This window comes from Xiphias gladius, chromosome 14, assembly GCF_016859285.1.
Source record: "Xiphias gladius isolate SHS-SW01 ecotype Sanya breed wild chromosome 14, ASM1685928v1, whole genome shotgun sequence".
In the NCBI taxonomy this organism is placed as follows: Eukaryota; Metazoa; Chordata; class Actinopteri; order Istiophoriformes; family Xiphiidae; genus Xiphias; species Xiphias gladius.
Window position 1 is genome coordinate 13,491,747 of NC_053413.1, and position 27,583 is coordinate 13,519,329.

The window sequence follows — 27,583 nt, forward strand, 5'->3', positions numbered from 1 at the left end:
TTATGATAACAGGTGGATGCTGTTTACTTGTTATCCCTAATAAACTGAGTCGGTGATTTAGCTAAAAATAAAACTAAGCACCCAAGGACAATAACCTGGTCCAACAGGGGCTTATTTTTTATTTGACAGCGACACTGCACTTGTGAGCATTGAATTATTTACCACTGGTCTTTGGAATAATCCAGTCAGCTGAGTCGTTCAGTATTTAAATTAGTTAATCATTGAGCAATCAGTTAGCTTTTTACCAACCGGTCAAAGAACACTAGTCAAATCATTGTCTATCAATGTTCAACAGTTTTTGTTTGTAGTATCTTAATGATATCTAACTGTTCATCCTTTTTGTAAATTTGTATACTAAATTCTGATATTAACACTTTTTTTTTTTTTTTTTTGCATTATGAGAAAAATTTGAAGATGCCATGCCTGGACTTTATTAAATTGTTTAAAATTAAATGTGGTAATATTTTACTTACCATCATTGAGAGGTAGAAACACCAACAGGAGAAAGAAGAACAATGCAAAGCAATCCATGACACTGTGTGGCTGCTGAGTCCGGCTGAGGCTTATTTACACATGAATGTGAGCATCACAGACATTCTCTCTCTCTCTCTCTCTCTCTCTCTCTCTCTCTCTCGCGCACACACACACACGTACACTCGAGACAAGACAAGTCCACTGGTTTAGACTGTCAGACTGCATGTATGTCAGGATTGCTGTTGTAGCTACAGTTGAGACCGAAATGGCTAGACACAAGGCGACACAAATTTAACCACAGAGCACATTTATTATACACATTATGAACAAGTGCAAAGAACATTCTGAATAATCATTTATTGCACATTTAATCCCTTTTCAAGAGTATCAGATAGTGATAAATAATCCATGTGTAGTTATGCATTCTGGTTATTTAAACACACTGTATTGTACATTTTTTTTCTGTGTTCAGGGTGTCCACTACTGTGTAAGATACAATACATGTAAAGCTGTAAGAACATCAATTTTGAATAAGTGGTATGCATGGCAATGACAAAAACAGTAAGGTTTGATACATTGTCACAGATTACAAAGATTTCTTGAAAAAAGTGAAAGATTTCAAAGGGATGAGTAACTTTTAAAAATACACTTGAAAGCTTTCAAATGGAGGCTTGACATCAGATTCTTGAAACAATGCAAAATCTCAGAAACAAACAGGTGCAGTAGGGAAGTCCTTTTACTATTATACACTTTGTTTATAAAAAGGAAGAAGTTATTGTCCCTAAAAGCTGGAGGTAAAGAAAACTGGAAAACAGTGCCACTAGTCATGTTTAATGCAAGTCATGTTTGGAAGCTTAGGTTTGTTGTCTAAGGAAAAACTGAAATCAGTATTAAATCTGTCTGTTCTTATTCTCTAGGGGGATAGATATTATCAATGTAGATTTTTCTTGTAAACTGGCAGTAATGTTTCTATTTGGTCAAAACTTCCACTGGGTCTCATCCTTACATCCATCTGATATTTACACTCTCCAGCTCTCTCCAAACTCTTGAACGCTCCTGGCTCTGGTACCATCTGGCTTCATCCAGTCATTCCACCCTTGACTGTCAAAGTTCCCACACAGACCCCCCACTTTGCTTTTATATATGTATGGCAGAATGATCTCTGGAGGAAGAACATCAACAATACAATGTCACTTAATTCAATATATCTCTCCCAGAAAAATAACTCAGTCATTGACATGGAATTAGATGATAAATTGTGATTCAAGGATTGGTAATACATTCTACAAGTTCCAGGACTAATGCTAATTCTGTTAGACATGTTTAATGAAGTTAAGATTAATTACCTGCTTTGTTGTGTCTATCAAACTCCACTGAGAGGCCAAAGTCGGTCTTCAGGTAGATGCGAGAAGAATGCTTCCGGATGTGTAGACCAGCAGTTGGTGAGACAGGAGTATTAGTTCTCCTGCCATCCACCTGACGGGAAATACACAGGGGGATTTGTCAATGGGATATATTTAAGTAGACGTGTTTGAAGAAGTATTTTCTTCTGTATGATTATATACAATGTGTACAGGGATTCACAAAACATACATTTTAGTTTTCCTGTCCCCTAAAAGTTGAAGAATCTATGCATCCGTCAAGAAGGCCCAACATGGAGGTCTTGACTCACTATATATCTATCTATATCTATATCTGTATCTGTATAGATATATTTATATATCTATATATATCTATAGATATCTATATATATTATATATCTATATATAGATATATATTATAGTGTTTTGGTGTATAAATATGTATGTATGTGGTTTTTATGTATTTTTTCTCTTCCTCTCATAAACAAATATGAATACACAAACATGTTTAAAAGACAGATAGGGAAATAACATATGACTAAGTTAGCACATTATATCATCTGCCTTACTACTTTTGTAACCTCTCCAGTAAAAGATGTGAAGGAATGCTGGTTATTTCCCTCAGTGTTTTCACAAATGTTTGATGGCGGGCATGAATATGACATTTTCCCATGTACCCAATATTGTATCTGCTGAAAATCCACCACAGGAAAATGAGACGGCAGCAATGTGTTATGAAAAATGCCCTTGATACTTACAACCAGCCTCCGATTCTTCTTGAACTCCACAGTGTGATTGTACACTATGATCTTAAGCTCTCGTAATCTGTGGTTTTGGTAATGCTCTTCACTATCAGCATCATGGCTGTGATCATGATCATGATCATCGTCATCGTCATCGTCATCGTCATCTTCATCTTCATCCTTGACTCTGCGACTGTGGTGTTCTTCACTGCTACTGTCACCATGATGCTGACTATCATTGTCATCATGTCCCCTGTGTGTATTGATGCCCTCGATGTAGACATCTGGATGGTTATTTGGTAAGTTGTTGGTACGAACCAGCACATATGAGTGCTCACCCTCAAAGTAATGCTTCATTTTATCAAAGGTTTTGTACTCAGGGTCTCCCTTTATAGTGCATTCACTGAAGCCTATGGAGAAACAAGTGTAGAGCAATTCATAAATTAGTGAAGAAGATGTTACATAGTTTAGATAAGTCACAGAGTTAAAATTTTGGCATTGACAGCACCTGTAGACTTGCAGTAAAAGTTGCCCTTGTCGTTTTGGAGGCAGACGGCATTTCCGTCGCATTCATCTTTGTCGTAACAGTCAATCTTCCCCATGCCATTGTCTTTCTCACATTGACATTTCTGACTGCAGTGATTGGTGTACCACACTTCATTGAACTGTCAAGAAAGAGAAAGTCATAATACAGCTCAGACCTCAGTGTCCCCATGCAGTGCTCTAGCTTTCAGAGAGTAGTCCAAATTATTTGAAATTAACAATGTATATGACCTGATGTTTGATGCCGTTTCTGTCCACACATCCACACTCTTGGATAGGCACACAACGATGCTCTTTCTGCAAAAAGCCATCATCACATACACATCCTGGCACACAACTCTCAGTGTCACTGCAGTGTAGTGGGCCATTCAGGAGTGTACAGGTTGGACTGCAGGCAGGGACACAAGTGGTGTAATGGCTATTCTCTGGGCAAGAGGGTGCTAGAGAGAGACCGAAAAATAGAAACAGAGTATATACTTAGATACAAGCATAAAATGACAAACAAATAAAGGTCTATACAATCAATATATATACTATACTATATTGACTGTACATGTATTAGCCATTCTTTAATCTTAGTTCACAAGTGACTATTGACACTGTTGCCTAACGTGAGGAATAACGTATACATTATGGAAAAACTTCTGACTTACTTGGTACAGGTGTAGTTGCTGGTTGTGGTCTAGCTGTTGTTGTAGATTGTGGTGTAGATGTAGTTGTAGACTGAGGTCCGTCTGTTGGTTGATGTGGTGTAATGGTTGTTGTAAGTTTTGGTCTAGATGTTGTTGTGGGCTGTGGTCCAGTTGTTGTTGGGAGTTCTGGTCCCAATGTTGTTGTGGACTGTGGTGTAACTGTTGGAAGTTGAGGTCTAGCTGTTGTTTGTGGTTGTGGTGTGGTTGTGGTTGGAAGTTGTGGTGTGGTTGTGGTTGGAAGTTGTGGTCTGGCTGTGGTTGGAGGTTGTGGTCTAGCTGTGGTTGGAGGTTGTGGTCTAGCTGTTGTTTGTTGCTGTGGCTGAGTTTCAGTTGGAGGTTGTGGTCTGGCTGTGGTTTGTGGCTTTGGCTGAGTTTCAGTTGGAGGTTGTGGTCTAGTTGTTTGTGGTTGTAATGTAGTTTTGGTTGGAGGTTGTGGTCTATTTGTTGTTTGTGAGTCAGGTTGCACTGTGGTTGGTGGTTGTGGCTGCATTGTGGTCAGAGGTCGAGCAGTGGTTGGAGGTTGTGGTCTGTTTGTTGTTTGTGGCTGTGGTTGAGTAGTGGTTGGAGGTTGTGGTCTAGCTGTTGTTGGAGGTTGTGGTCTAGCTGTTGTTTGTGGCTGTGGTTGAGTAGTAGTTGGAGGTTGTGGTCTAGCTGTTGTTGGAGGTTGGGGTGTAGTTGTTGTTTGTGGCTTTGGTGTAGTTGTGGTTGGAGGTTGTGGTCTAGCTGTTGTTTGTGGCTGTGGTGTAGTTGTGGTTGGAGGTTGTGGTCTAGCTGTTGTTTGTGGCTGTGTTGTAGTTGTGGTTGGAGGTTGTGGCTGCATTGTGGTCAGAGGTCGAGCAGTGGTTGGAGGTTGTGGTCTATTTGTTGTTTGTGAGTCAGGTTGCACTGTGGTTGGTGGTTGTGGCTGCATTGTGGTTGGAGGTTGTGGTCTAGCTGTTGTTTGTGGCTGTGGTTGAGTAGTGGTTGGAGGTTGTGGTCTAGCTGTTGTTTGTGGCTGTGGTTGAGTAGTGGTTGGAGGTTGTGGTCTAGCTGTTGTTTGTGGCTGTGGTTGAGTAGTGGTTGGAGGTCGTGGTCTGTTTGTTTGTGACTCAGGTTGAGTAGTAGTTGGAGGTTGTGGCTTTGGTGTAGTTGTAGTTGGAGGTTGTGGCTTTGGTGTAGTTGTAGTTGGAGGTTGTGGCTTTGGTGTAGTTGTAGTTGGAGGTTGTGGCTTTGGTGTAGTTGTAGTTGGAGGTTGTGGTGTAGTTGTGGTTGGAGGTTGTGGTCTAGCTGTTGTTTGTGGCTGTGGTGTAGTTGTGGTTGGAGGTTGTGGTCTATTTGTTGTTTGTGGCTGTGGTGTAGTTGTGGTTGGAGGTTGTGGTCGAGCTGTTGTTAGAACATCAGGTCTTGTGATCATTGGGAAATCAGGATTTGAAGTGTAGGGGGGCTGAGTTGTTGTTGATGGTTTTGCAGGGGCTTGTGTATCAGAGTCAGTTGGGACCGCTGTTGTTGTTGTTGTGGTTGTTGTTGTCAATGCAGTTGCTAATGTTGGCTGTGGTTTTGATGAAGTGGTTTTTGGTGGCTGTGTAGCAGGTGAGCTGTTTGCTTGAGGAAGCTCAGGACCTGCTGTTACAACTGGATCCAAGGTTTTGGGAGCAGAGGTTGTTGGTTTAGCCAGGTCTGTAACAACATTTCACAGTCAAGTCAGACACATCATTTTTCAGTTATACACTGTTTGGACTGATTAGATTGTCAGTAGGACAGAATCACCTCCACAGTGTCCAAGATGAAGTGTTATATCATCTATGGCCACATCAGACTGATCACTGGAACCTCTTCGTCCCTCGAAAATGATCTAAAAGTAAGTGCACAGGTTAATACTAAAGCACAGTATGTCTGTTACAGCATACAGATCCATTAAGTTCTGTTACACTCATTTGTTGTTGCAAGTAGTTCACTATTAGCATTTTGCTTGTCAAGTTTCTAACATCAGGCAGGTTAGGGAAAGAAACCTCTGTAATAAGTAACTCACCTGGAAAGCTCCAATAGGGGTCAAGTCCACCTGAGCCAGGTGCCACATATTTCCTTGGTCATTCCTTTTCCTCCAAACAACATCTGCCTTATTGTCCTGGATCAGGTAAACGTGGATGCCCATTGTGTCTGCTGATCCATACATATGGTACCAAAACTGCAGACACTGAGGACCAGAGTCAGAACACTCAGAGCTGATGAGACGAGCTGTATCTCCAAGTGACGCACTGTTGGCTTCAATGTAAAGATAGTGGCCATCTGGATAAGAGCATAAGAGATAAGTAGAACTGTTTCAACAATGGGATTTTCACTAGATATAAGTGTGACTCTGGCTGACCTCAATCTGAAAAACAGTGTGCTGTTTTTTTCCCTGACAGTTGAACACTTCTATAACATGGTATACAACTACACTTGGCTTGTGTCATAAGGCTAATTACCTCCTGTGGTGTGATCTGAAGAAGGACCTGTCATCATAGTGGGAGTGGAGCCACTGTGCCTTGTCCAATCAAAAACATCAGCAAGCAGTTGACTCCACTGACATAAATCTTGTTCAAAATTACAGTGGAGTTGGCATACTGCAAAGAAAAGTCAGAAATATTTTGAGATCACTGACAGTAATTCTGGAAATCACAAAAAACTGGATACTGAAAAAATAAATGATGCAAGTCCCAACACCAGGTATGTACAAGTGCTGCTGTGGAATCACTACTGTACCTGGGTGTTGTGGTGGTTTTTCATCTGGAGATTCAGTTACACTGTCCTTATTAAGTAAGTCGGTTATTGCTTCCACTGTGGGAGGTATGGTGATATTTGCTATGGGGGGCTGAGCTGTAACATTGACCAGAGGGGACTCTGGAGCCGCAGTGGTCGGCACAGGGCCACTTGGAGGAGCTGTGTTGTGTCCAGCAGGTTTAGGTGGGCTTGTTGTCACAACACCACTCAAATCTGCAACAGTACAATAAAGGTTTATTTTTATATTTAAAATATTATCAAACATTACCTATTTTAAAATAGGCAACACGTTTTAAGGTTTACTGAACTTATTCTGTCTGCATGTTTCTTACCAGAGCATCGACCATGATAAAGCTTTACATCATCTATGGCAACATCTGACTCTTCAGTGGAGCCTCTGCGCCCCTCAATGATGATCTGGGTTAGGAAAAACAACTCATTTGTTATTATTAGTAAGATTTCTCTTATCATTATCATTCTACCATAGTAGTAGGTGTCTGACCTGGAAACCCCCAGCTGTTGTGATGTCCACCTGAGCCAGGTGCCACATATTTCCTTGGTTATTTCTCCTCCACCAAACAGCATCTGCTACTCTGTTCTGAAGCAAGTATACATGGATGCCCATTGTGTCTGCTGATCCATACATATGGTACCAAAACTGCAGACACTGAGGACCAGAGTCAGAACACTCAGAGCTGATGAGACGAGCTGTATCTCCAAGTGACGCACTGTTGGCTTCAATGTAAAGATAGTGGCCATCTGGATAAGAGCATAAGAGATTAGTTAAGGTAATACATAGCACATTATAAAGTTTTCTCAGATAATGATGAATGAGATCTCATTTAATTTTACGTTCAAGATATGTTTAATGACAGCTGAAATTGGAGGCTAAATGTTGACAATGGAAATGTCTTGTAAACACTGAAAGGCAAAAAAATGATTTCCTTAATGAGCAGCAGCTCTACTGGCACATCTTCTGGAGACTAAAGAAAAATATCTCACATCAGGAACAAGGCAGTGTTTATCAGTCTGTCATTCTCGATTGATAAGTAAGAACTGCTTCAACAATGGGATTTTCACTAGATATAAGTGTGACTTTGGCTGACCTCAATCTGAAAAACAGTGTGCTGCTTTTTCTCTGACAGTTGAACACTTCTATAATATGGTATACAACTACACTTGGCTTGTGTCATAAGGCTAATTACCTCCTGTGGTGTGATCTGAAGAAGGACCTGTCATCATAGTGGGAGTGGAGCCACTGTGCCTTGTCCAATCAAAAACATCAGCAAGCAGTTGACTCCACTGACATAAATCTTGTTCAAAATTACAGTGGAGTTGGCATACTGCAAAGAAAAGTCAGAAATATTTTGAGATCACTGACAGTAATTCTGGAAATCACAAAAAACTGGATATTGAAAAAATAAATGATGCAAGTCCCAACACCAGGTATGTACAAGTGCTGCTTGTGGAATCACTACTGTACCTGGGTGTTGTGGTGGTTTTTCATCTGGAGATTCAGTTACACTGTCCTTATTAAGTAAGTCGGTTATTGCTTCCACTGTGGGAGGTATGGTGATATTTGCCATGGGGGGCTGAGCTGTAACATTGACCAGAGGGGACTCTGGAGCTGCAGTGGTCGGCACAGGGCCACTTGGAGGAGCTGTGTTGTGTCCAGCAGGTTTAGGTGGGCTTGTTGTCACAACACCACTCAAATCTGCAACAGTACAATAAAGGTTTATTTTTATATTTAAAATGTTATCAAACATTACCTATTTTAAAATAGGCAACACGTTTTTAAGGTTTACTGGAACTTATTCTGTCTGCATGTTTCTTACCAGAGCATCGACCATGATAAAGCTTTACATCATCTATGGCAACATCTGACTCTTCAGTGGAGCCTCTGCGCCTCAATGATGATCTGGGTTAGGAAAAACAACTCATTTGTTATTATTAGTAGGATTTCTCTTATCATTATCATTCTACCATAGTAGTAGGTGTCTGACCTGGAAACCCCCAGCTGTTGTGATGTCCACCTGAGCCAGGTGCCACATATTTCCTTGGTCATTTCTCCTCCACCAAACAACATCTGCCTTATTGTCCTGGATCAGGTAAACGTGGATGCCCATTGTGTCTGCTGATCCATACATATGGTACCAAAACTGCAGACACTGAGGACCAGAGTCAGAACACTCAGAGCTGATGAGACGAGCCGTATCTCCAAGTGACGCACTGTTGGCTTCAATGTAAAGATAGTGGCCATCTGGATAAGAGCATAAGAGATTAGTTAAGGTAATACATAGCACATTATAAAGTTTTCTCAGATAATGATGAATGAGATCTCATTTAATTTTACGTTCAAGATATGTTTAATGACAGCTGAAATTGGAGGCTAAATGTTGACAATGGAAATGTTTTTTAAACACTGAAAGGCAAAAAAATGATTTCCTTAATGAGCAGCGGCTCTACTGGCACATCTTCTGGAGACTAAAGAAAAATATCTCACATCAGGAACCATACAGTGTTTATCAGTCTGCCATTCTCGTTTGATAACTAGAACTGTTTCAACAACGGGATTTTCACTAGATATAAGTGTGACTGTGGCTGACCTCAATCTGAAAAACAGTGTGCTGTTTTTTTCCCTGACAGTTGAACACTTCTATAACATGGTATACAACTACACTTGGCTTGTGTCATAAGGCTAATTACCTCCTGTGGTGTGATCTGAAGAAGGACCTGTCATCATAGTGGGAGTGGAGCCACTGTGCCTTGTCCAATCAAAAACATCAGCAAGCAGTTGACTCCACTGACATAAATCTTGTTCAAAATTACAGTGGAGTTGGCATACTGCAAAGAAAAGTCAGAAATATTGTGAGATCACTGACAGTAATTCAGGAAATCACAAAAAACTGGATATTGAAAAAATAAATTATGCAAGTCCCAACACCAGGTATGTACAAGTGCTGCTGTGGAATCACTACTGTACCTGGGTGTTGTGGTGGTTTTTCATCTGGAGATTCAGTTACACTGTCCTTATTAAGTAAGTCGGTTATTGCTTCCACTGTGGGAGGTATGGTGATATTTGCCATGGGGGGCTGAGCTGTAACATTGACCAGAGGGGACTCTGGAGCCGCAGTGGTCGGCACAGGGCCACTTGGAGGAGCTGTGTTGTGTCCAGCAGGTTTAGGTGGGCTTGTTGTCACAACACCACTCAAATCTGCAACAGTACAATAAAGGTTTATTTTTATATTTAAAATATTATCAAACATTACCTATTTTAAAATAGGCAACACGTTTTTAAGGTTTACTGGAACTTATTCTGTCTGCATGTTTCTTACCAGAGCATCGACCATGATAAAGCTTTACATCATCTATGGCAACATCTGACTCTTCAGTGGAGCCTCTGCGCCCCTCAATGATGATCTGGGTTAGGAAAAACAACTCATTTGTTATTATTAGTAAGATTTCTCTTATCATTATCATTCTACCATAGTAGTAGGTGTCTGACCTGGAAACCCCCAGCTGTTGTGATGTCCACCTGAGCCAGGTGCCACATATTTCCTTGGTTATTTCTCCTCCACCAAACAGCATCTGCTACTCTGTTCTGAAGCAAGTATACATGGATGCCCATTGTGTCTGCTGATCCATACATATGGTACCAAAACTGCAGACACTGAGGACCAGAGTCAGAACACTCAGAGCTGATGAGACGAGCTGTATCTCCAAGTGACGCACTGTTGGCTTCAATGTAAAGATAGTGGCCATCTGGATAAGAGCATAAGAGATTAGTTAAGGTAATACATAGCACATTATAAAGTTTTCTCAGATAATGATGAATGAGATCTCATTTAATTTTACGTTCAAGATATGTTTAATGACAGCTGAAATTGGAGGCTAAATGTTGACAATGGAAATGTCTTGTAAACACTGAAAGGCAAAAAAATGATTTCCTTAATGAGCAGCAGCTCTACTGGCACATCTTCTGGAGACTAAAGAAAAATATCTCACATCAGGAACAAGGCAGTGTTTATCAGTCTGTCATTCTCGTTTGATAAGTAAGAACTGCTTCAACAATGGGATTTTCACTAGATATAAGTGTGACTTTGGCTGACCTCAATCTGAAAAACAGTGTGCTGCTTTTTCTCTGACAGTTGAACACTTCTATAATATGGTATACAACTACACTTGGCTTGTGTCATAAGGCTAATTACCTCCTGTGGTGTGATCTGAAGAAGGACCTGTCATCATAGTGGGAGTGGAGCCACTGTGCCTTGTCCAATCAAAAACATCAGCAAGCAGTTGACTCCACTGACATAAATCTTGTTCAAAATTACAGTGGAGTTGGCATACTGCAAAGAAAAGTCAGAAATATTTTGAGATCACTGACAGTAATTCTGGAAATCACAAAAAACTGGATATTGAAAAAATAAATTATGCAAGTCCCAACACCAGGTATGTACAAGTGCTGCTTGTGGAATCACTACTGTACCTGGGTGTTGTGGTGGTTTTTCATCTGGAGATTCAGTTACACTGTCCTTATTAAGTAAGTCGGTTATTGCTTCCACTGTGGGAGGTATGGTGATATTTGCCATGGGGGGCTGAGCTGTAACATTGACCAGAGGGGACTCTGGAGCTGCAGTGGTCGGCACAGGGCCACTTGGAGGAGCTGTGTTGTGTCCAGCAGGTTTAGGTGGGCTTGTTGTCACAACACCACTCAAATCTGCAACAGTACAATAAAGGTTTATTTTTATATTTAAAATGTTATCAAACATTACCTATTTTAAAATAGGCAACACGTTTTTAAGGTTTACTGGAACTTATTCTGTCTGCATGTTTCTTACCAGAGCATCGACCATGATAAAGCTTTACATCATCTATGGCAACATCTGACTCTTCAGTGGAGCCTCTGCGCCCCTCAATGATGATCTGGGTTAGGAAAAACAACTCATTTGTTATTATTAGTAAGATTTCTCTTATCATTATCATTCTACCATAGTAGTAGGTGTCTGACCTGGAAACCCCCAGCTGTTGTGATGTCCACCTGAGCCAGGTGCCACATATTTCCTTGGTTATTTCTCCTCCACCAAACAGCATCTGCTACTCTGTTCTGAAGCAAGTATACATGGATGCCCATTGTGTCTGCTGATCCATACATATGGTACCAAAACTGCAGACACTGAGGACCAGAGTCAGAACACTCAGAGCTGATGAGACGAGCTGTATCTCCAAGTGACGCACTGTTGGCTTCAATGTAAAGGTAGTGGCCATCTGGATAAGGACATCAGAGTTGTGTCAGTTCAAGTAAATGGTAAATGTTAAATATAGCATTTCTCTAATATGAGGATACTTTGATTGATCAGTAAAATTTGTAGATTAGTTTATTTTGTTTATTTATTTTTGTTTTATTGTTTTCCATCCTTTGACATTCTCAGTTTTTGCAAAATTTAAAGCTGGACAGCAGTCGTGAAATGTGAGATGATGATCTCTTTTAGATATACAGGAGAACATGCTAATGCTGCCAATTGCCACTTATCTCTTTTTTCAAACAGAAGAAGCTTTTCTCCTTGATTGGATCCTATGAGATTCTCATGTGACTGTCGCTGATGTCAAAATAACAGTTTAAATTCTCTCAATCCTCTTCACCAAGTTAATTAGTTTTTTTTTTTTTTTTTTTTTTTTGTCAAAGCTTACCTCCTGTGGTGTGATCTGAGGAAGGCCCAGTCATTGTTGTAGGAGTGGAGTTGCTGTGCCTTGTCCAGTCAAAAACATCTGCAAGCAGCTGACTCCATTCACAAAGGTCTTGTTCAAAATCACAGTCCATTTGGCAGACTGGAGAAATCATGAAACATATCATTAGCCTAGCATTGGATCACTTTGTAGATACAATGAAAAAAAAAATACTGTATGCCAGTTCAACACCAGTAATAGCCAGAAATGAAGAGACGGCAGATGTGAAGAGACCTGGGTGCGAAGCTGGTGATCTGTCATTTCTTCTGTTGATTGCTGCTTCCCTTAGAGGAGGTATGGTGGCATTCATTATGGGGCCCTGAGCAGTAACATTAACTACAGGGGGCTCTGGAGCTGCAGTGGTTGGCCCAGGGACACTTACAGGGGCTGTGGTGTTTAGATTCGGTCTAGGAGGTTGTGCTGTAACACCACTCAGATCTGCAAAGGTGCAACAATATAATAGAGCACTCAGCATAGCCACTTGGAAATAAAAACAACTTACCAGATGTTAGTATTTTCTGTGTCTGTGTTTCTTACCATGGCAGTGACCACGATAAAGCTTTACATCATCAATGGCCACATCTGACTGATCATTAGATCCTCTGCGCCCCTCAAAGATGATCTGAATGATGGTATTGTATTCATTTGTAAATTTTGCAGAAAATGTTATATAATAATGTTGCAATACTATACCAAAGGCTGGCCATCTAACAAGTCCCTGGTGTGAGATGACTCACCTGAAAAGTTCCAGTTGTTGCGATGTCCACCTGAGCCAGGTGCCACATATTTCCTTGGTCATTCCTCTTCCACCAAAAAGCATCTGCTACTCTGTTCTGAAGCAAGTAAACGTGGATGCCCATTGTGTCTGCTGATCCGTACATATGGTACCAAAACTGCAGACACTGAGGACCAGAGTCAGAACACTCAGAGCTGATGAGACGAGCCGTATCTCCAAGTGACGCACTGTTGGCTTCAATGTAAAGGTAGTGGCCATCTAGACAAGAGTAAAGAAAAGACCAAATATTTTAGATGACTTTCCATTGTGAAACAGAATTTTCCTTTAACTCTGTATATTGTTTGTCAATGTAAGAAAGGCCATGCCTCTGTGCATGCTTCCCCCCCTTTATCTCCTGTTCTTGATCATGCTCTGTGCATGTGAACTCAGTGTGCCCACGTGGCTTGTGCCTGTAAACACAGCAGTGGGTGAGATGTGCCGATGTGCCTTCTCATGTTTATGTTACACACTGTTGGTTTATAACAGTGTGCAACATATTTAGCCATGAACATATTTTTTCAGTTAATTGTCGTTTCTGTCTGTTTACATGACATGCTAGATTCTCCATTACTAATCAGGCTGTACTGTTGTGTTCTATTGTTACAGAATCACACATAAACAACTAGATAAAAAGTCTAAACCCTAGACCTGGACTTTGCATCATCTTTTTCCACACCTTTTCCCTGAACTTTAAAATAGTGCCCTGATCCGACACCCTGTAGTGATAGTTGCCACACCTATAAATCCAGATATATTCTCTCGCACAATCACCATTTAGATTGTCACATAGCTAAATAGTGTATTACCACCAGTGTGGTCAGCAGAGGGCCCAGTCATCAGTGTGGGTGTGGAACCATTCTGCCATGTCCAGTCAAAAGCATCTGTAGTCATTTGATTCCAGCTACAAAGATTGCTGTTGAAGCCACAGTCGAGATTGCAGACTACAGGGAAAATATGAAACATGAACTCAATATTGAGGCACTTATGCAACTTCCTAAAAATGTGGACAATCTGTAACCTTCAATCACCATTAAAAATTGCAAATTCAGTATCTGTTGGACTAGACACAAATGTTAATTGGTAACCAAACTTCAGCTTTTCTGATGCAGAACAACTGATCCATAAAATATAGCTTCCTGTTCACTTACCTGGGTGTGAGGGGAGGACTTCTGCAGTTGTGGAAGGAAGCGAAGTTCCACTAACCAGGCCAGGGAAGATACCTAAAGGAAGTGAGTATTGAATTTGTTAAACCCATAGATATATCAGGTATGATCATAGATATAGACCTTAATGTATTAGTGCCAAATAAAAGTGTAAGAAAATTATGTTATGGTAGAGTATGTAATTAATGAAATTAAAACATTTTGTTGTCCTTTTTGTAAGAGGTGAATGTCACCTGAGCATGAGCCAAATTGGATGGAAACGTCATCTATGGCCACATTTGACTGAGCATTAGAGCCTTGAATTCCCTCTATTATGATCTGAAATGGGTGATAAGAATAAAGTAAAAATAATTATTCACTGTATAGAATAAGATCATTGGTTTTTACAAGAAGAGTGTGCAACTTTCCACCAGCATCTTTTAGGTGCATGTATTGTCTGATATATAGTGTCAGACTTACTTGGAAAGGACCAGACACTCTGATGTCAACATTTCCTGGACTCCATTTGGGTCCCTGGTTGTTCACCATGGACCAGAGCCTGGTAGCTTTATTGTCTTTAAGCAGGTAGATATTGAGAGCCATTGCTGTTGCTGAACCATACATATGGTACCAAAAGTGCAGGCAGAGGGACCCATTATAATGGCACACTGAGCTCAATATACGGGCGGAGTCTCCACGGTTTACACCGTTTCCCTCAATGTATATGTAGAAACCGGCTAGAGAAATGGTAAAAACCATATTAAGCATGAATCATGTGCAATTCAACAGATGCAGTAGTTTGGCCTGACACTGGGTTTTACCTCCAGTGGTGTGGTCCTGGTTTGGCCCAGTAAACTCTGAGGGGGTCGGTCCCGAATATCTTGTCCAATCAAAACTGTCCTGTATGAGCTGCTCCCACCCACAGAGATTTTTTTCAAAGTCGCATTTCATGGGACAGACTATGAAAAAGCATTTAAACACAATCGAAATGGTATTACAGTATGAGCTAATTTTCTATAGGAACATTAGTTTGAAAAATAGAATTTTTCAAACTATAGATAAAAACTGTAGATAAAAATCTGTAGATAATTACACAGCTTATTCAGATATATTCAAGTACATTTATATATTAAATTTATTTATGTACACTAGAAGGAAAGATTGTTAGATTTAATATTCGTATTTGAAATTGTTGATATTAAATTGTATTATGCCACTGATTTAATAAGCCTCCCAACCCTGAATGCTCTTACAAGGCAGATCTGGTGTTGCAGAAGTAGGAGGTGGGGTTGCTGGACGAGTTGAAGTGGTTTGAGGGTCAGCTTAAATAAGAACAAAAACAAAACAAAAAGCCAAATAAAAAAACAAACAAAAAGGAAATTAGTTAATCATCTTTGCCTTTTCGACACCCTAAGCATATTTTGTGTTGGGCCTCCTCCTCCCCAGATTAACAACCTAATAATTTCTTCAATTGTCTTAGATCAGTGACAAGACACAACAAAACAAAAAAGAATCATTCAGGTTGGACTAGGCAGTTGCCTATTGTATATGCAATAGGCCAGTCTGTGTTGTGATCAAAACCATGAAAAGCAGAAGCAGAGAAAAATACATGACATGAAACAAAATTGTTTCATTTAACATTTTGAACTAGTAAATGTTCAAATTTTATTTTGTGAAAAAAATTGCATCAGTCAGTTAATCACGACCAGATTAGTACACGTATATATCCTCTCACAAATTAACATTTTCATTATCTAAGATACGTAACTCACCACAGGCTGTGTCTGTGTGCCAGGGGGGCAGCTCCACTCCTGCAACCTGGCATGCTGCTGCATAGGACTTCAGAGATTCGCATATGGTGTGTTTGTCACCATTTGTGTCACAATAGTCATACACACAACTCTGAAGGTAGATGTCTGGATGAACGGGTTCATGGCAGGACTTAAAGGCATCCCCTAGTATTGCGTAACATTCATTGTAGGCCTCATTCTCCTCATCATAGTCACACAGCCTCGGGTCATTTGGATAGGCAGTACACCTGGAGGAGAAAGTTAAGAAAATGAAATAGAGATCAAAACATTTGGAATTATGGTGCCACTTCAAAATAAGACAAAATAAGGTTGGATGGTTTGGTTAATAATTTATTTATTATTACTTGTTAATTCTTTAATAACATGTTCTAATGTATATGTAAAACCTGTTGGGTTGCCAGGTTTTGAGCTTAGTGTATACACTGCCAAAATAACCTGCCAGGTGTATTTGGCTGGGAATTAGCCAGTTATCAATCTGGTTATTGTGTATTTATCTGTGTATGAATAAAGTTATCAGGCAAGCCAGGTCTATATAGAAAATATTTCATAAGGCAAAGAGCCTTCAGCCATGCAAGTGGCTCTGTGAGGCTGTACTTTGACACAGTGGTGCTTTCAGCTAAATGCTAATGTCAGTGTGCTAAAATGCTCATAATGACAATATTAACATGCTGATATTAAGCAGGCATCGTGTTTTCCAAGTTCACCATCTGAGTTTAGTGTGTTAGCATGCTAACATTTGTTAATTAGCACAGTTAGCAAAGTTCAGCCTAGTGTGTAGATACCCTGTATCGTAAAATAACTTACTCATTATTGTCCAGCACCCTCCAGCTGTCACCAAATTCAAATGACTCTGTAGCATTGTGGCCTCCTGGGGTTATGAATTCATCGTCCTGGTATCCAGAGTAGGTTCCACACAATCCGCACAGTTCATACTTGTAGCGCTCATCCACTTGCAGAAAGAGTCTGTTCTGCCCATCCACCATGATTCTGAGGCCAAAGGTCGTCTCCAGGATAATAAAATTATTCCTCATGTGGACCCATAATGAGCCATATGTTCCACTTGTGAAATAGGGGAGTCGGACATGGCTGTTATTCACCTAGAGAGAGGACAATCCATTAACTGTAATGAGTTTTATTCTAATGAGACGTGTGTTTGTTTTGGAATGCCAAACAAGCATTAATGTTTCTTTTTCTACTGGGATAGTTACTGCAACCAGTTAAGTTCTAAACAGCTGTTCAGGGCAAAGTCGAGTGGGTCAGGTATTAGTTTGTTGAATCTTGTAAGCCCCAGATGACAAACAAGTGACTTCCAGTGACCTGACAGAGTACTAACTGACCCCTATAAACATGGGTTTGCTGATACTGAAGTCAGCCACTGCCATTAATGAATTACATTACAGAATATAGAACAATGACACTCCGGTAAATGGGCCACATGCAGGTCAGGAGACACTTTTGCATGGACTGGAAGCTGTTCAGTATCATACACATTTTCACATCAGTTTATTTGTGACATGATATGCTATGGGAGAGTTGCACTTGGAATTTTTTGATGGAGAGAATTGCAAGTAGTTTTCATGCTTACATTGACCTCTCCATTTTGATTCAGGGTGATGTAAAAATCTTCAACCTGCAGAGTCACAGCTTCCAGCTTGGACCGGGTGAAGTTCTGAAGTGGAGGATGCATGTTGTGCCCGATCACAGTGAACTGGACTGAGCTCTCTTCTCCGCATGTTGTAGTCAGTGTGTAACTACAGCCCCCTTGAAAGTCATAAGCCACTCTGTCAAAGGTGATGTAGTGTGGATCACCGTACACGCTGCAGGTGGCAGGTTTGAAAGGGAAGCAGTTCTTGACCCCCTCCTTGACCTTACAAACCTCATTGTTTGCACATTGCATTGTGGTGCACCACAAATCATTATTACCCATACACTGGCACTGCTGCACACACTCTCCTTCCACGAATGTTGTTCCTTTCTGCAGGGAAAAGGGAGGTGTGTAAATAAATTATAGCAATGTGGATGTGAATAGGTGAATATGACATAGTTTTCACTTCATCTACCTAACTTACCTCAAAGTGTTTTCCATTATACCAGCACCCACAGTCCTCTGCTGGGACACACTTTCCCCCGCTGAGTTTGAAGCCAGAGTCACACTCGCATCTTTCCTCACAGCTTTCACAAGAGCCAACTAAATCCAGACTGGAGCACACCTCGGGACAGCCATCAGCACATGAGTTATAATGGCTGTTCTCAGCACACTGAAGGGCTGAGGGGACACAAGAAAAGAGAGGAAAGAGGACAGAGCATGACCTTAATGCTATTGTATTATTACAGTCATTATTTGCCACTCATATTTTAATAACAGGAGGAAGAGGAATGAAAGCAGTTAGCAATAAAGCAACATACGGCAGAATGTGGAGTTCCTCCATATGGGTACAGCGACTCCAGCCTCCGTGCAGATATCGGTGTAGAGCTGTAATGTCTCACATAGCACTGCTGGGTCACCATGAGTAGAGCACATGCTGAACACACAGCCCCTGAAGTAACTCTCTGCCCCGAGAACTGACTGGCAGTCAGCAAAAGGCCCAGTACTAGAAAGGAGGCCTCCACAGTACGGCTCACTGGCATACTCATCCACCTCCAGTGGGTCACACTGATGAGGGACTAGAATCGTTTCACAGGAGGAGGTGGTTTGCCCAGTCTGCCAGCTCTCGGCCAAATCTGTAGCATTTTGGGCATTTGTGCCATCAGGCTTGTGAAAGTCATCTCCTTTGACGTGGTTAAAGTTGCCACACAAGCCACAAACCTCATCAGAGTATGTGGATGGCAGGGTGACATGTACTGCACCAGCACTGTCATATGAAACAGAAAGACCAAAACTGGTGCCCAGTACAACAGCAGCGGGGTTACTCGTGATGTTGACAGTGTCATTGTTGAGGCTCAGCGGAAGCTTCCTCCAGACCCCATTAACCTGAATGAGAGTGTAAGTTTTAGACTTCCTTACCGACTGTCATCCGCAATATCGATTTATTGTATCTGACAGTTTGCGTAAAACGCGGCATTCTGAAGATAGATATATCTTTGAGAAATTGATAAGGCTGATAAGTCCTTTAGGAATTCCAGGACATCATACCATTAAACTCTGCACTTTATCATAAAGTCACTTTATCAGTAGAAGGGGCTGGAGATATGGGAACTGCTTGATCTACTACATTAGCAACCTTCACACTTATTACAGCATAATGACAAGGTGCCTCAAAACTGAAGTTGTACAGACACTAGGTAGGTATTATGAGGTCTAGGGAGCAATGTAAAATAGGGACTAGGAATACTGTATGTTTTACTGAAAAGAAAAAGAGAGGCTTCTAGCATAAAGACATGTTAATTCAATTCCTGAATATGGCTTGGTCTGGAAATTACTGTCTCTTTTAGCAATGAATAACGAAAAATACTATTATCCTCAGATGTGAGATGTCACGCTGATAAACAGCTTAGCTGAATAAACTGACAATAAACAATTAGTGTGCCAAAAATGAGTTTATGGCTGCATGGTTGTAGTTTCTAAAGTGAAAGCAAAAACCATTAAATAAGGCTTATTTGGATGTTTAGGCTCAGAATTTTTTTTTTTTTTTTTTTTAAATAAAAGTCCCTTTGTAAGACAGACATTTTAATTTTTGGGAAGAATACTATGGATCACAGTACAAGTAACTCACCGCAACCCGGTGTGTCTGCCTTTTCAGTAGGGCCACTCTGATGTTCCCTGTATCTACAGTGACCTGCTGGACAGTTGGCAGAGATGAGTTCCCGTTCTGCTCGTTGACCACTACCACAGTGAACATGGGCAGGGCATCAGTGGGTGAGCAGGTTTTAGCCAGTACATAGGTGCAGGGGGCCATGAAGCGGAACAGCACTCCATCAAAAGTGCTACAGTCTGTGTGACTTTGTATAGTGCACGTCCCAGAGGTGGAAATCCCACTGGAGCCTCCTCTTTGGGGACCACAGATTTGGTCCTTAGGGCACTTAGAGGGAGAGCAGGAGAGTTGTCCAAAAGAACAGAGGCAGCGGGTAGACTCATCTGTCCATAACTCTGTGTTAGATTCACACTGGATTCCTGTAGGGCATATGAACGAGTACACAATCGTTTTATAACCAGAACACCATCTGGCTAGGAATGATTCATTAGTAACAGCGATGAATCATTATCTTCAGTGTCAATACTGTATGGACTCTAACATATTTTCTTAATTATCTTAGTTATCCAAAATATTATTCATGTAAGTGATAATTTGAGTCATGTTTACTTAATCTAATCAAAAGAATGTAAATCATTCATACTGCCTTACTAAAATTGTGAACATATGAGACCTAATAAGTTAAAGAATATTTTACATCTTTAAACTTAAGAAGGGTTTTGCGATATGGGATCTTTTGCATTTTCACTGACACTAATCTGACAAGTGCTATGACAGCAATGGTTTGTGTATTGCATAAACATTTTTATCACTGTATACTTGAATAAAGTATGATTGTCTTTTCCATTGATTGATGGGTCCAAAAGCAGGCTGTTCTTAAGATAGCAAAAGAGGAGTAAAAGAATACTTGCCACATGAGCCTCTTCTTACACCGATCCGGTTAAACGTGATCTGCCCCTCCATGGACACTGCTTCAAGTACAACCTAATGTAAAAGCAGATTATCTATTTAAATTTATACAATATTATATTTTAAATTGCGAATACAGATCATTTCTAGATCTGTGGTAATATGTGCCCTTTTACCTGAGTTTTTGGTTTCATGATTTTCAGGGGGACAAACACTTGTCTCCATGAATTTCTAGGGAGGGCAGGAGAGGCCCAGATTTCTACCAGACCAGCGCTGCTTTTCAGCAGAGCTCGGAGTTCAGACCCATTAGCTGCAGCTGGGGTCTGGTACCAAAATTCTAGACAGGCCTCGCCCTCCAGCCCCAGTGGGCCACTCTCTAAAATATTCACGGCAACATCCGCTGTAGGTGAAAAGGAGAATCAGAAAATGCAATACGCTGGATGCCCTCAGAGTCATCATAGATATCGACCATGCTCATTTGGTGAATAGTGCTGGTGTGGCACTTGTTTCTAAAGTAAAAGTTCCCTTTTTTAACTACACAGGTTAGGAAGGGGCTTTTATGTTGTATCATAATTTCTCACCAAAAATAGGAAACCATTTCCTTGCATTTATTATTGTAATAAACCAAAAAAGTACATCTGTTGTGGTGCAATTGTCACTAAATGCAAAATAGCTGTTTATAGTGTTTTGTGCTAAATTTGAACCTCAAGTGCAGGCGTTTCACTTAGATTGCCCCTGGGAGAACAGCAGGCTATAAAAGATTATTAGCCTGCTTCAGATCAATTAGCGATACGCAGCGAGGCACAGACACAATCACAACCTGTCTGCAGATTAAAACAGACCTGTGGACTGATGTTCCAAATCCCTTCCAAAAGGGGAGGGACAAAATTAAAAGTTACTACAGTCAAGTAATCTCTCTGTGTCACAGTGAACTCATAGCTGAATTGAACTGTAATCTTAGGTGATGACTTTAAAATACATTTGACTTTTAATTTCATTATTACAGTATTTAATTAATCAAATCCATTGCTGTAACTTTTATGCAGTAAATGTTTTCGTCTGTACCTGTTCTTTGTTGGCTCCTTGTCCAGTCACAAATCATATTGTTCTCTTTGTTGTAGAAACACTTTGTAACATATTCTATGTAATAAAAAAAAAGGGGTGGGTTAAATATAGTATGTATGGTTTGTATGTCTCTTTTTCTATTTAGCTCTGTTTATTTAAGTAAATTTATTGTTGGGACAAATTGACAAATTTGTATTTAAGCATTTATGGAGTGTACAGGTTTAATAGATGTAACACTTCATACCTGAATTTGTTCTCCACTCTGGTAAATGAACTAATGAAGAGTCATTTTCAGCCCTGAGAAATGAAGACAGATGACAGTGATCACAGATTGCCTTTGAAACAATTATGCCATACATTTCTAAAATACCTGGTTTGACTTAAAAAAAAAACAATATCTCATTAAATCTCCACTCAATAAAATTAACATGAGTCATGTAAGAATATTTGAAATAACATATCAGCTAAAATGTGACTGTTGAAAGTTGAATTATCTCGATACCCACCTGCACTGAGTCCCTGTCTGAGAGAGGAAGAGTAAAGTCACCGTAACCAACAAATCTGTGTGGACTCCTCCAAGCATGGCTGATCCCTTAATGGCAGCCTCTTAGCTCCTCTCCCGTTGCTAATACTCTTTGTCTTTGATGAGTTGAAGAATAAATGATGTGAAGTAACTGTCGTGCGTCTCGGTAGAAACGCAGTGTACGGTATATGACCCTTTAACTGCCAGCACAGAGGTGTTGGCCCTCTTCTGTCCCTCTCAGAACAGAGTAGAGGGTTTTTATAGCCCACCTGCCGCTGCTACCTAACCAGGTAATCTCAACAGTGGGTGGAGGAAGGAAACCGGAGGACAGAAAGAGATGAAAAGGGTTGGACCGAGTTTGTGGCGTAAAAATATTCTACAAGTGACGACAGCAGCTAACACAGTTCCAGTAAATAGCGATAGGCGAGGTCAGGGTTTAGTGTTGCTATGTGTAGTGAGAGGCACTGAGACTAGGGTAAACTAAAACATACAAATACTTAAACAAACAAACAATAAAGTGAACAATTGAATATCCTTTAGTCGTACTTGGTGGGGCAAAAATCTACATCTATTCAAACATTGTACAGGCTAGAAAGAGAAATTACCCAAACATAGCATTGTATTTTGCTGCTAATTATCATTGCCACAACATATATGTTTACAATCTGTTGGCATTTTTCATGATGAAAAAGCAGCAGGCTTCCTGCAACTTCACCTCTGCTGTTCTTACAGTCTATTGCGGTGTTAATTTCTGTATGAAGCCAGGCTACTGATCAAAATCCTCTAATTCCAAAGCACACTTTTATTATGAGAAGATGGTGAGATTATTGAAACAGAAGTAAATGTTAACATTATAGCCTCAGAGAAACCAAAATCACTGATTATTATCAAAGATTTAGCTCTAACATGTTTATCTAGAGACATGACTTTTAATACAAAGGTATTACATAGTGTGTTGTGTTCAGAATATCAAAGCTGATGATCCTCATGAATTCTACATGCAGTAAAAGGGCGACAAGATAATTTACTTTGCAAATCGTTGCTAAGCCTTTAACTCCATCACACTTAGCAAAGATAAGCCTAAAAGACGGGCCGTTAAAAATGTCAATTTATGCAATCCATATTCTTGAAAGGTACACAATCAAGCATGTGTACATTGTGACCTGATAATGTTGTTGTAAAAAAACGGACTAGAAGTAGTGTCTGTCGGGGTACATTTAGTGTATGTCAGCTAGATAGTGGCAAACACTGTAAGAACAGGTGGACAAAGAGTGATAAGAAAGACACGTTGTATGGAAGGTGGAGTGTGAGTCACCTATTGTAACATTCCTGAAGCACTGTCGATACGTGTCAACAGAGAGGGTGGTCCAAAACAAATATTAGAGCTCTTTAAAGCTGTCCAACCTAAAAGAAGGTCTTTGTTAGGAGTCTGTAAAGCACCAAATACTACTGTATATCCAGAGTACAAAAAGTCTTAAACGTCAGCAGTATGCAGACATGAATTTTCTTCTTTGCGTTTGCTGGCGAAGAGAAGACAATGCACAATGCAATCTTAACTACAGAGGTAATCTACAGTTATCTAAAAGACACCAGCCTGATTTCATAACAGATAATCAAAGTTTTATGTTAGTGTGTCTCAGGGGACTAAGGTGTGTAGTGAAAGCCACAGGAAGTTGATTACTTATAAACTGCCCCTGTACAGAGCAGGGACTGGTATTTCTAGAAGCTTTAACATGAAATAAAGCAAATGTATGACTCCGCAATGTCTAGTCAAAAATCTGTATTTGCACTGCGAGGCAGCACCAAACACATCTCGGCAAATAAATATGCTTGACTTCATTCAGTTAATGTTTTGTAATACTCAGTTACTTATTGCCTTTTACTATGCATATACTTGGTACAGCATCACTCTAGTATAGTGAGACGTTGTACAGATGCCAAAATATCCAGATGAATAATAAATAGATATTAAAGGCATCTTTTATTTAGCAGTAATAGCCATGGTAATTACTGGAAGGGAGTTGTCTGTCAGTTGTTAAGACCTTTCTTGGGGTCAAGTGCATTCAAGTCACTTTACCAAGGTATATACCCACTTCTGAGTAAACCAGGATGCAGCATCTTAATGGTAACCAATACAGTCACCAATATGGTAACCTTTCTGCCCCACCCAGAGGAGCAAAATACAGTCATATACTGCACAGTAAGCTTATTAATATACTCTTTTTATTATGTTAAATTTTGAAATATGACAAAATCAATCAGAAAATGCCGCTCAATTCCATACCTATAAATCCATAAACCTGTACTTGTCCTCATACCTCCTGCATGTATTCAGCCAACGAAAGGCCCATTAATAATCAACCTTGCCTACAGGAAGCAGGAAAAAGAGCAACAAGGGGCCAAGACCAATCGCTAAGCAATATACTGTGGACTTTTTCAAGGATCATTGTGGACTGCCAATGCCCTGATCCATGACTAACAGTTAATAAGCCTATGTTTGCTATTTGGATCTTTTCTTTGCTCGCTCTGCTGTGTCACAGGTAAAAATAGAACACCACGGTAAACAAAGTAATGTTATTTTGGAAAAATGGGGCGAAAGCCAAATTAGTGTAATTTTTTACAAATCTCAAGCAGGCAGCGTGATCTGCTCCCCTACAGAGTGCTCTGTTTAGCAGAGCAAGTTTACCATTAAATATTGTCTAATACATAAATTGCCTAAGCAAGTCACCAGTTACAGATTTTGATGAGCACATGAACCTGCTTGAACAATCTGTAATATCTCACAGGTGATTTTCCACTTGCACCTTTTTGAGATTTTTGAGCATTATTAGTTTGGAGCCAACCAAACAGTTAAAGTTTAAGTGGGTGGGAGTTAAGGGGCCAATGTGCGAAAATTTCTGTAACTTTCCAAAACCAACATTCCCTCATTCAACCAAAGAAAGTAGAGTTTGAAGTTCTCTCTCAAGCACTTTGTCAATTTTCATGTGTACAAATGAATGCAACATATAAATCCCCATATTTAAACAATTATTTGTTTGTGTCTTTTCTCTCTCTACAACAATTGGCTTTTCACTCCACCTTCAAGAGTGGCCACTCTGAACAGCCTAAAACACTTTTGCATTCTACATAGTCCAATGACATGTCTTTTAAAGTATAACCTGGCCTTTACATGACACAGTTCATGAGCTGGAACCTTGCCTGTTGCCCTCAGAAAAACAACTGTATATTTAAGTGTGTTTGTCCCTCTAAAACTTTGTCCCTTAATCTAGGACAACTGTCCCTTACTCGCAAAGTCAACTTTGAGCACCTGTTTGACACTTTTGTCAGAGTTCAGTTTATACCAAGCTTGCATTCAAAGGTCACCTCTGCTGAAAATAAAAAAATCAATCCGCAATGCAGCCTTTCATCTATGAATAGGTCATTCAGTGGCATATGAAAATCTTTTCCGACTTCCTTCCAGTTTACTTGCGTCTTTGCAGTTTGTCCTCCCTGGAGATGTCCTCAGCTGTTGCATCAGGTCAAGGTCATTGTTGATAGATAAGTCCTGGCAAGATAGGGCAGACACAGTGTTCTCCCTCATGTCAGAGCTTTAGTACTTATATTTTTATTGAGCTCTTATTCGTATACTTGCTCCCTTAGATGTGGGAATTAAATGAGGACAACTGGGTTCACAATGCTATTTCTTTTTGCTGTCCGATGATTCAGTGTAGGTTCAAGGTCATCAAAGATGGAGACCAGTGGAAAAGCGGGCCAGATAATGGGCTCTGATTCATGTCTCAGAAATGGCCTGAAATCTTTGAGCTTTTCTGTTGATGCCCTATTTCTCCAGTTTAAGGAATATTAATAGCGCTTTTTGCAACTTTGAAGTGTGTTTTGGCTTTTCTAAACTCTGCACTTGATCTTTTCTACACCTTGAAAGTTTATAGAACATGATGTATGGCCTTCAAAATATTGCAGAGGACTGAGTGCTTGTGAAACTCGTTGATAGTAGTAAATTACATCGGTACATGAATGTTGAGGACATACGTAACTGCTTAAGTGGGTCTATAACATTGCATTTTAAATCCCCTGACTATTTATGGGCACATTTTTACCGGAGCTGCCATTTATAGTCTGTCTGCTGGAAAATGACCTATTTCAATGAGGTTTTCAGAATGAAGAGTTACCATTGAAGGGTGAAAGAAAGCAGTGAAAGGCCCCTCCATGGAATGTAAAATAGGTAAGGTGTAGGTCAAAGCACTCTCCTAATTCTTCCGAAATAAAACAAGTCTATCATAACAAATTAGACCTCAATATGCAGCGTCTGCTTAATATTCATTGAATCATTTAACTTGCCAAAGCATTTCTTAATTTCACAGGGACAAGTCAAACTTGTTAACATTTTCACCCTCAAGCCTCAAAAGTGAACAAGTGTTTATAAAGCAATGAAGCAATAAATAACCTCTGTCTCATTCCATTTATTATTGCAATAAACACACCCAATTTAACATTTGTTGGTTTTTGGTTATGTTTTTCCTTTAATACTATGTTTTTTTTCTGTTTTTTTTTTCTTTTCCTCCTCCTTTTCTTTTTTCTTAAGACAAGGTCATGAGCTGTCCTTCCCTCTTTCTCAGTTCCTTCCTTCCGTCATGCTTTATTGAAAAGTTTCTGTGCAATCTTGCAGGTGTTTCTTGGCCTGTGGCGCTTCGTTTCACAAACAGGCCCTGACTTCTCCCTCTGCCGCATGGTTGCTAAACAGGTTGTTTAATGAATACAGGTGCTGTGGTTCTGCTCTGCCTATCAGGGCGACATGATCAATACTGTAGGCAAGCTGCGTTTAATTGTCTTCTATCAACACTGTGTGAGGAGGAGAGAGGAACATTCTCCATCCTCCATATCTGCCCAACTCAGGGCTTTTATTCCAGTCTTGATTCCTCATCATTCTTTATGATACATGCAGCTTGTTTCAACACCAACTCTCAGTTAGGCATGAAAAATGTTACTAACATGCTTTGTCAAGTTTAGGGATAACTCCAGAAACAAAAAGAAACAGAACAGTTTAAGGGTCAAATCCGTTGTTGTTAGTGTGAGGGCTAAGGGAAAAAAGTATTTGCATCATAAGGCAATAAATAATTTTTTTGGACATGAGTGTCATGTAGTCAAGATTGTATTTTCTATGTGTATTTAAGACTGCATAGTATAATAGGTTATTTTAAATAATGTCAAACGATGAGGCTCTCATTTTTATGCACCATGATAGTTTTGGTATTGCTGCTTTGGAGATTTTAAGAATTTGTGTGCTTTATTTGAGCTATTTCAACCATCCTAAGGCAGTTTTTTAAATTACTATGCTCATTGTCTATAAACCACATTCATGGCGACACTTACTGCAAGCTAGTGGAGCAAAACAT

General features: G+C 40.0%; 2 protein-coding genes across 2 annotated transcripts; both read right to left on the reverse strand.

Annotated features, from left to right (window-relative positions):
• Positions 1–731: 731 nt before the first annotated feature.
• Positions 732–4,894, reverse strand: LOC120798882 (zonadhesin-like). Its single transcript, XM_040143672.1, has 6 exons — positions 3,775–4,894; positions 3,353–3,561; positions 3,087–3,243; positions 2,594–2,988; positions 1,821–1,950; positions 732–1,636 (listed from the first exon to the last, which is right to left on the reverse strand). The coding sequence occupies exons 1-6, from the start codon at positions 4,721–4,723 to the stop codon at positions 1,494–1,496; spliced, it is 1,983 nt and encodes a 660-aa protein (XP_039999606.1). The 5' UTR covers positions 4,724–4,894; the 3' UTR covers positions 732–1,493.
• On the reverse strand, positions 4,791–19,900 carry LOC120798958 (MAM and LDL-receptor class A domain-containing protein 1-like). The gene is made up of 36 exons (XM_040143755.1): positions 19,718–19,900; positions 18,411–18,975; positions 18,074–18,270; positions 17,590–17,979; positions 16,809–17,101; positions 15,966–16,231; positions 15,447–15,515; positions 15,015–15,152; positions 14,674–14,930; positions 14,448–14,532; positions 14,200–14,271; positions 13,858–13,992; positions 13,014–13,270; positions 12,814–12,898; positions 12,511–12,714; positions 12,241–12,378; positions 11,561–11,817; positions 11,391–11,475; positions 11,039–11,269; positions 10,761–10,898; positions 10,058–10,314; positions 9,888–9,972; positions 9,536–9,766; positions 9,259–9,396; positions 8,536–8,812; positions 8,388–8,458; positions 8,036–8,266; positions 7,758–7,895; positions 7,055–7,311; positions 6,885–6,969; positions 6,535–6,765; positions 6,258–6,395; positions 5,822–6,078; positions 5,560–5,644; positions 4,902–5,469; positions 4,791–4,794 (listed from the first exon to the last, which is right to left on the reverse strand). Exons 1-36 carry the CDS (start codon positions 19,898–19,900, stop codon positions 4,791–4,793), a joined length of 7,098 nt encoding a protein of 2,365 aa, XP_039999689.1.
• Positions 19,901–27,583: the final 7,683 nt, after the last annotated feature.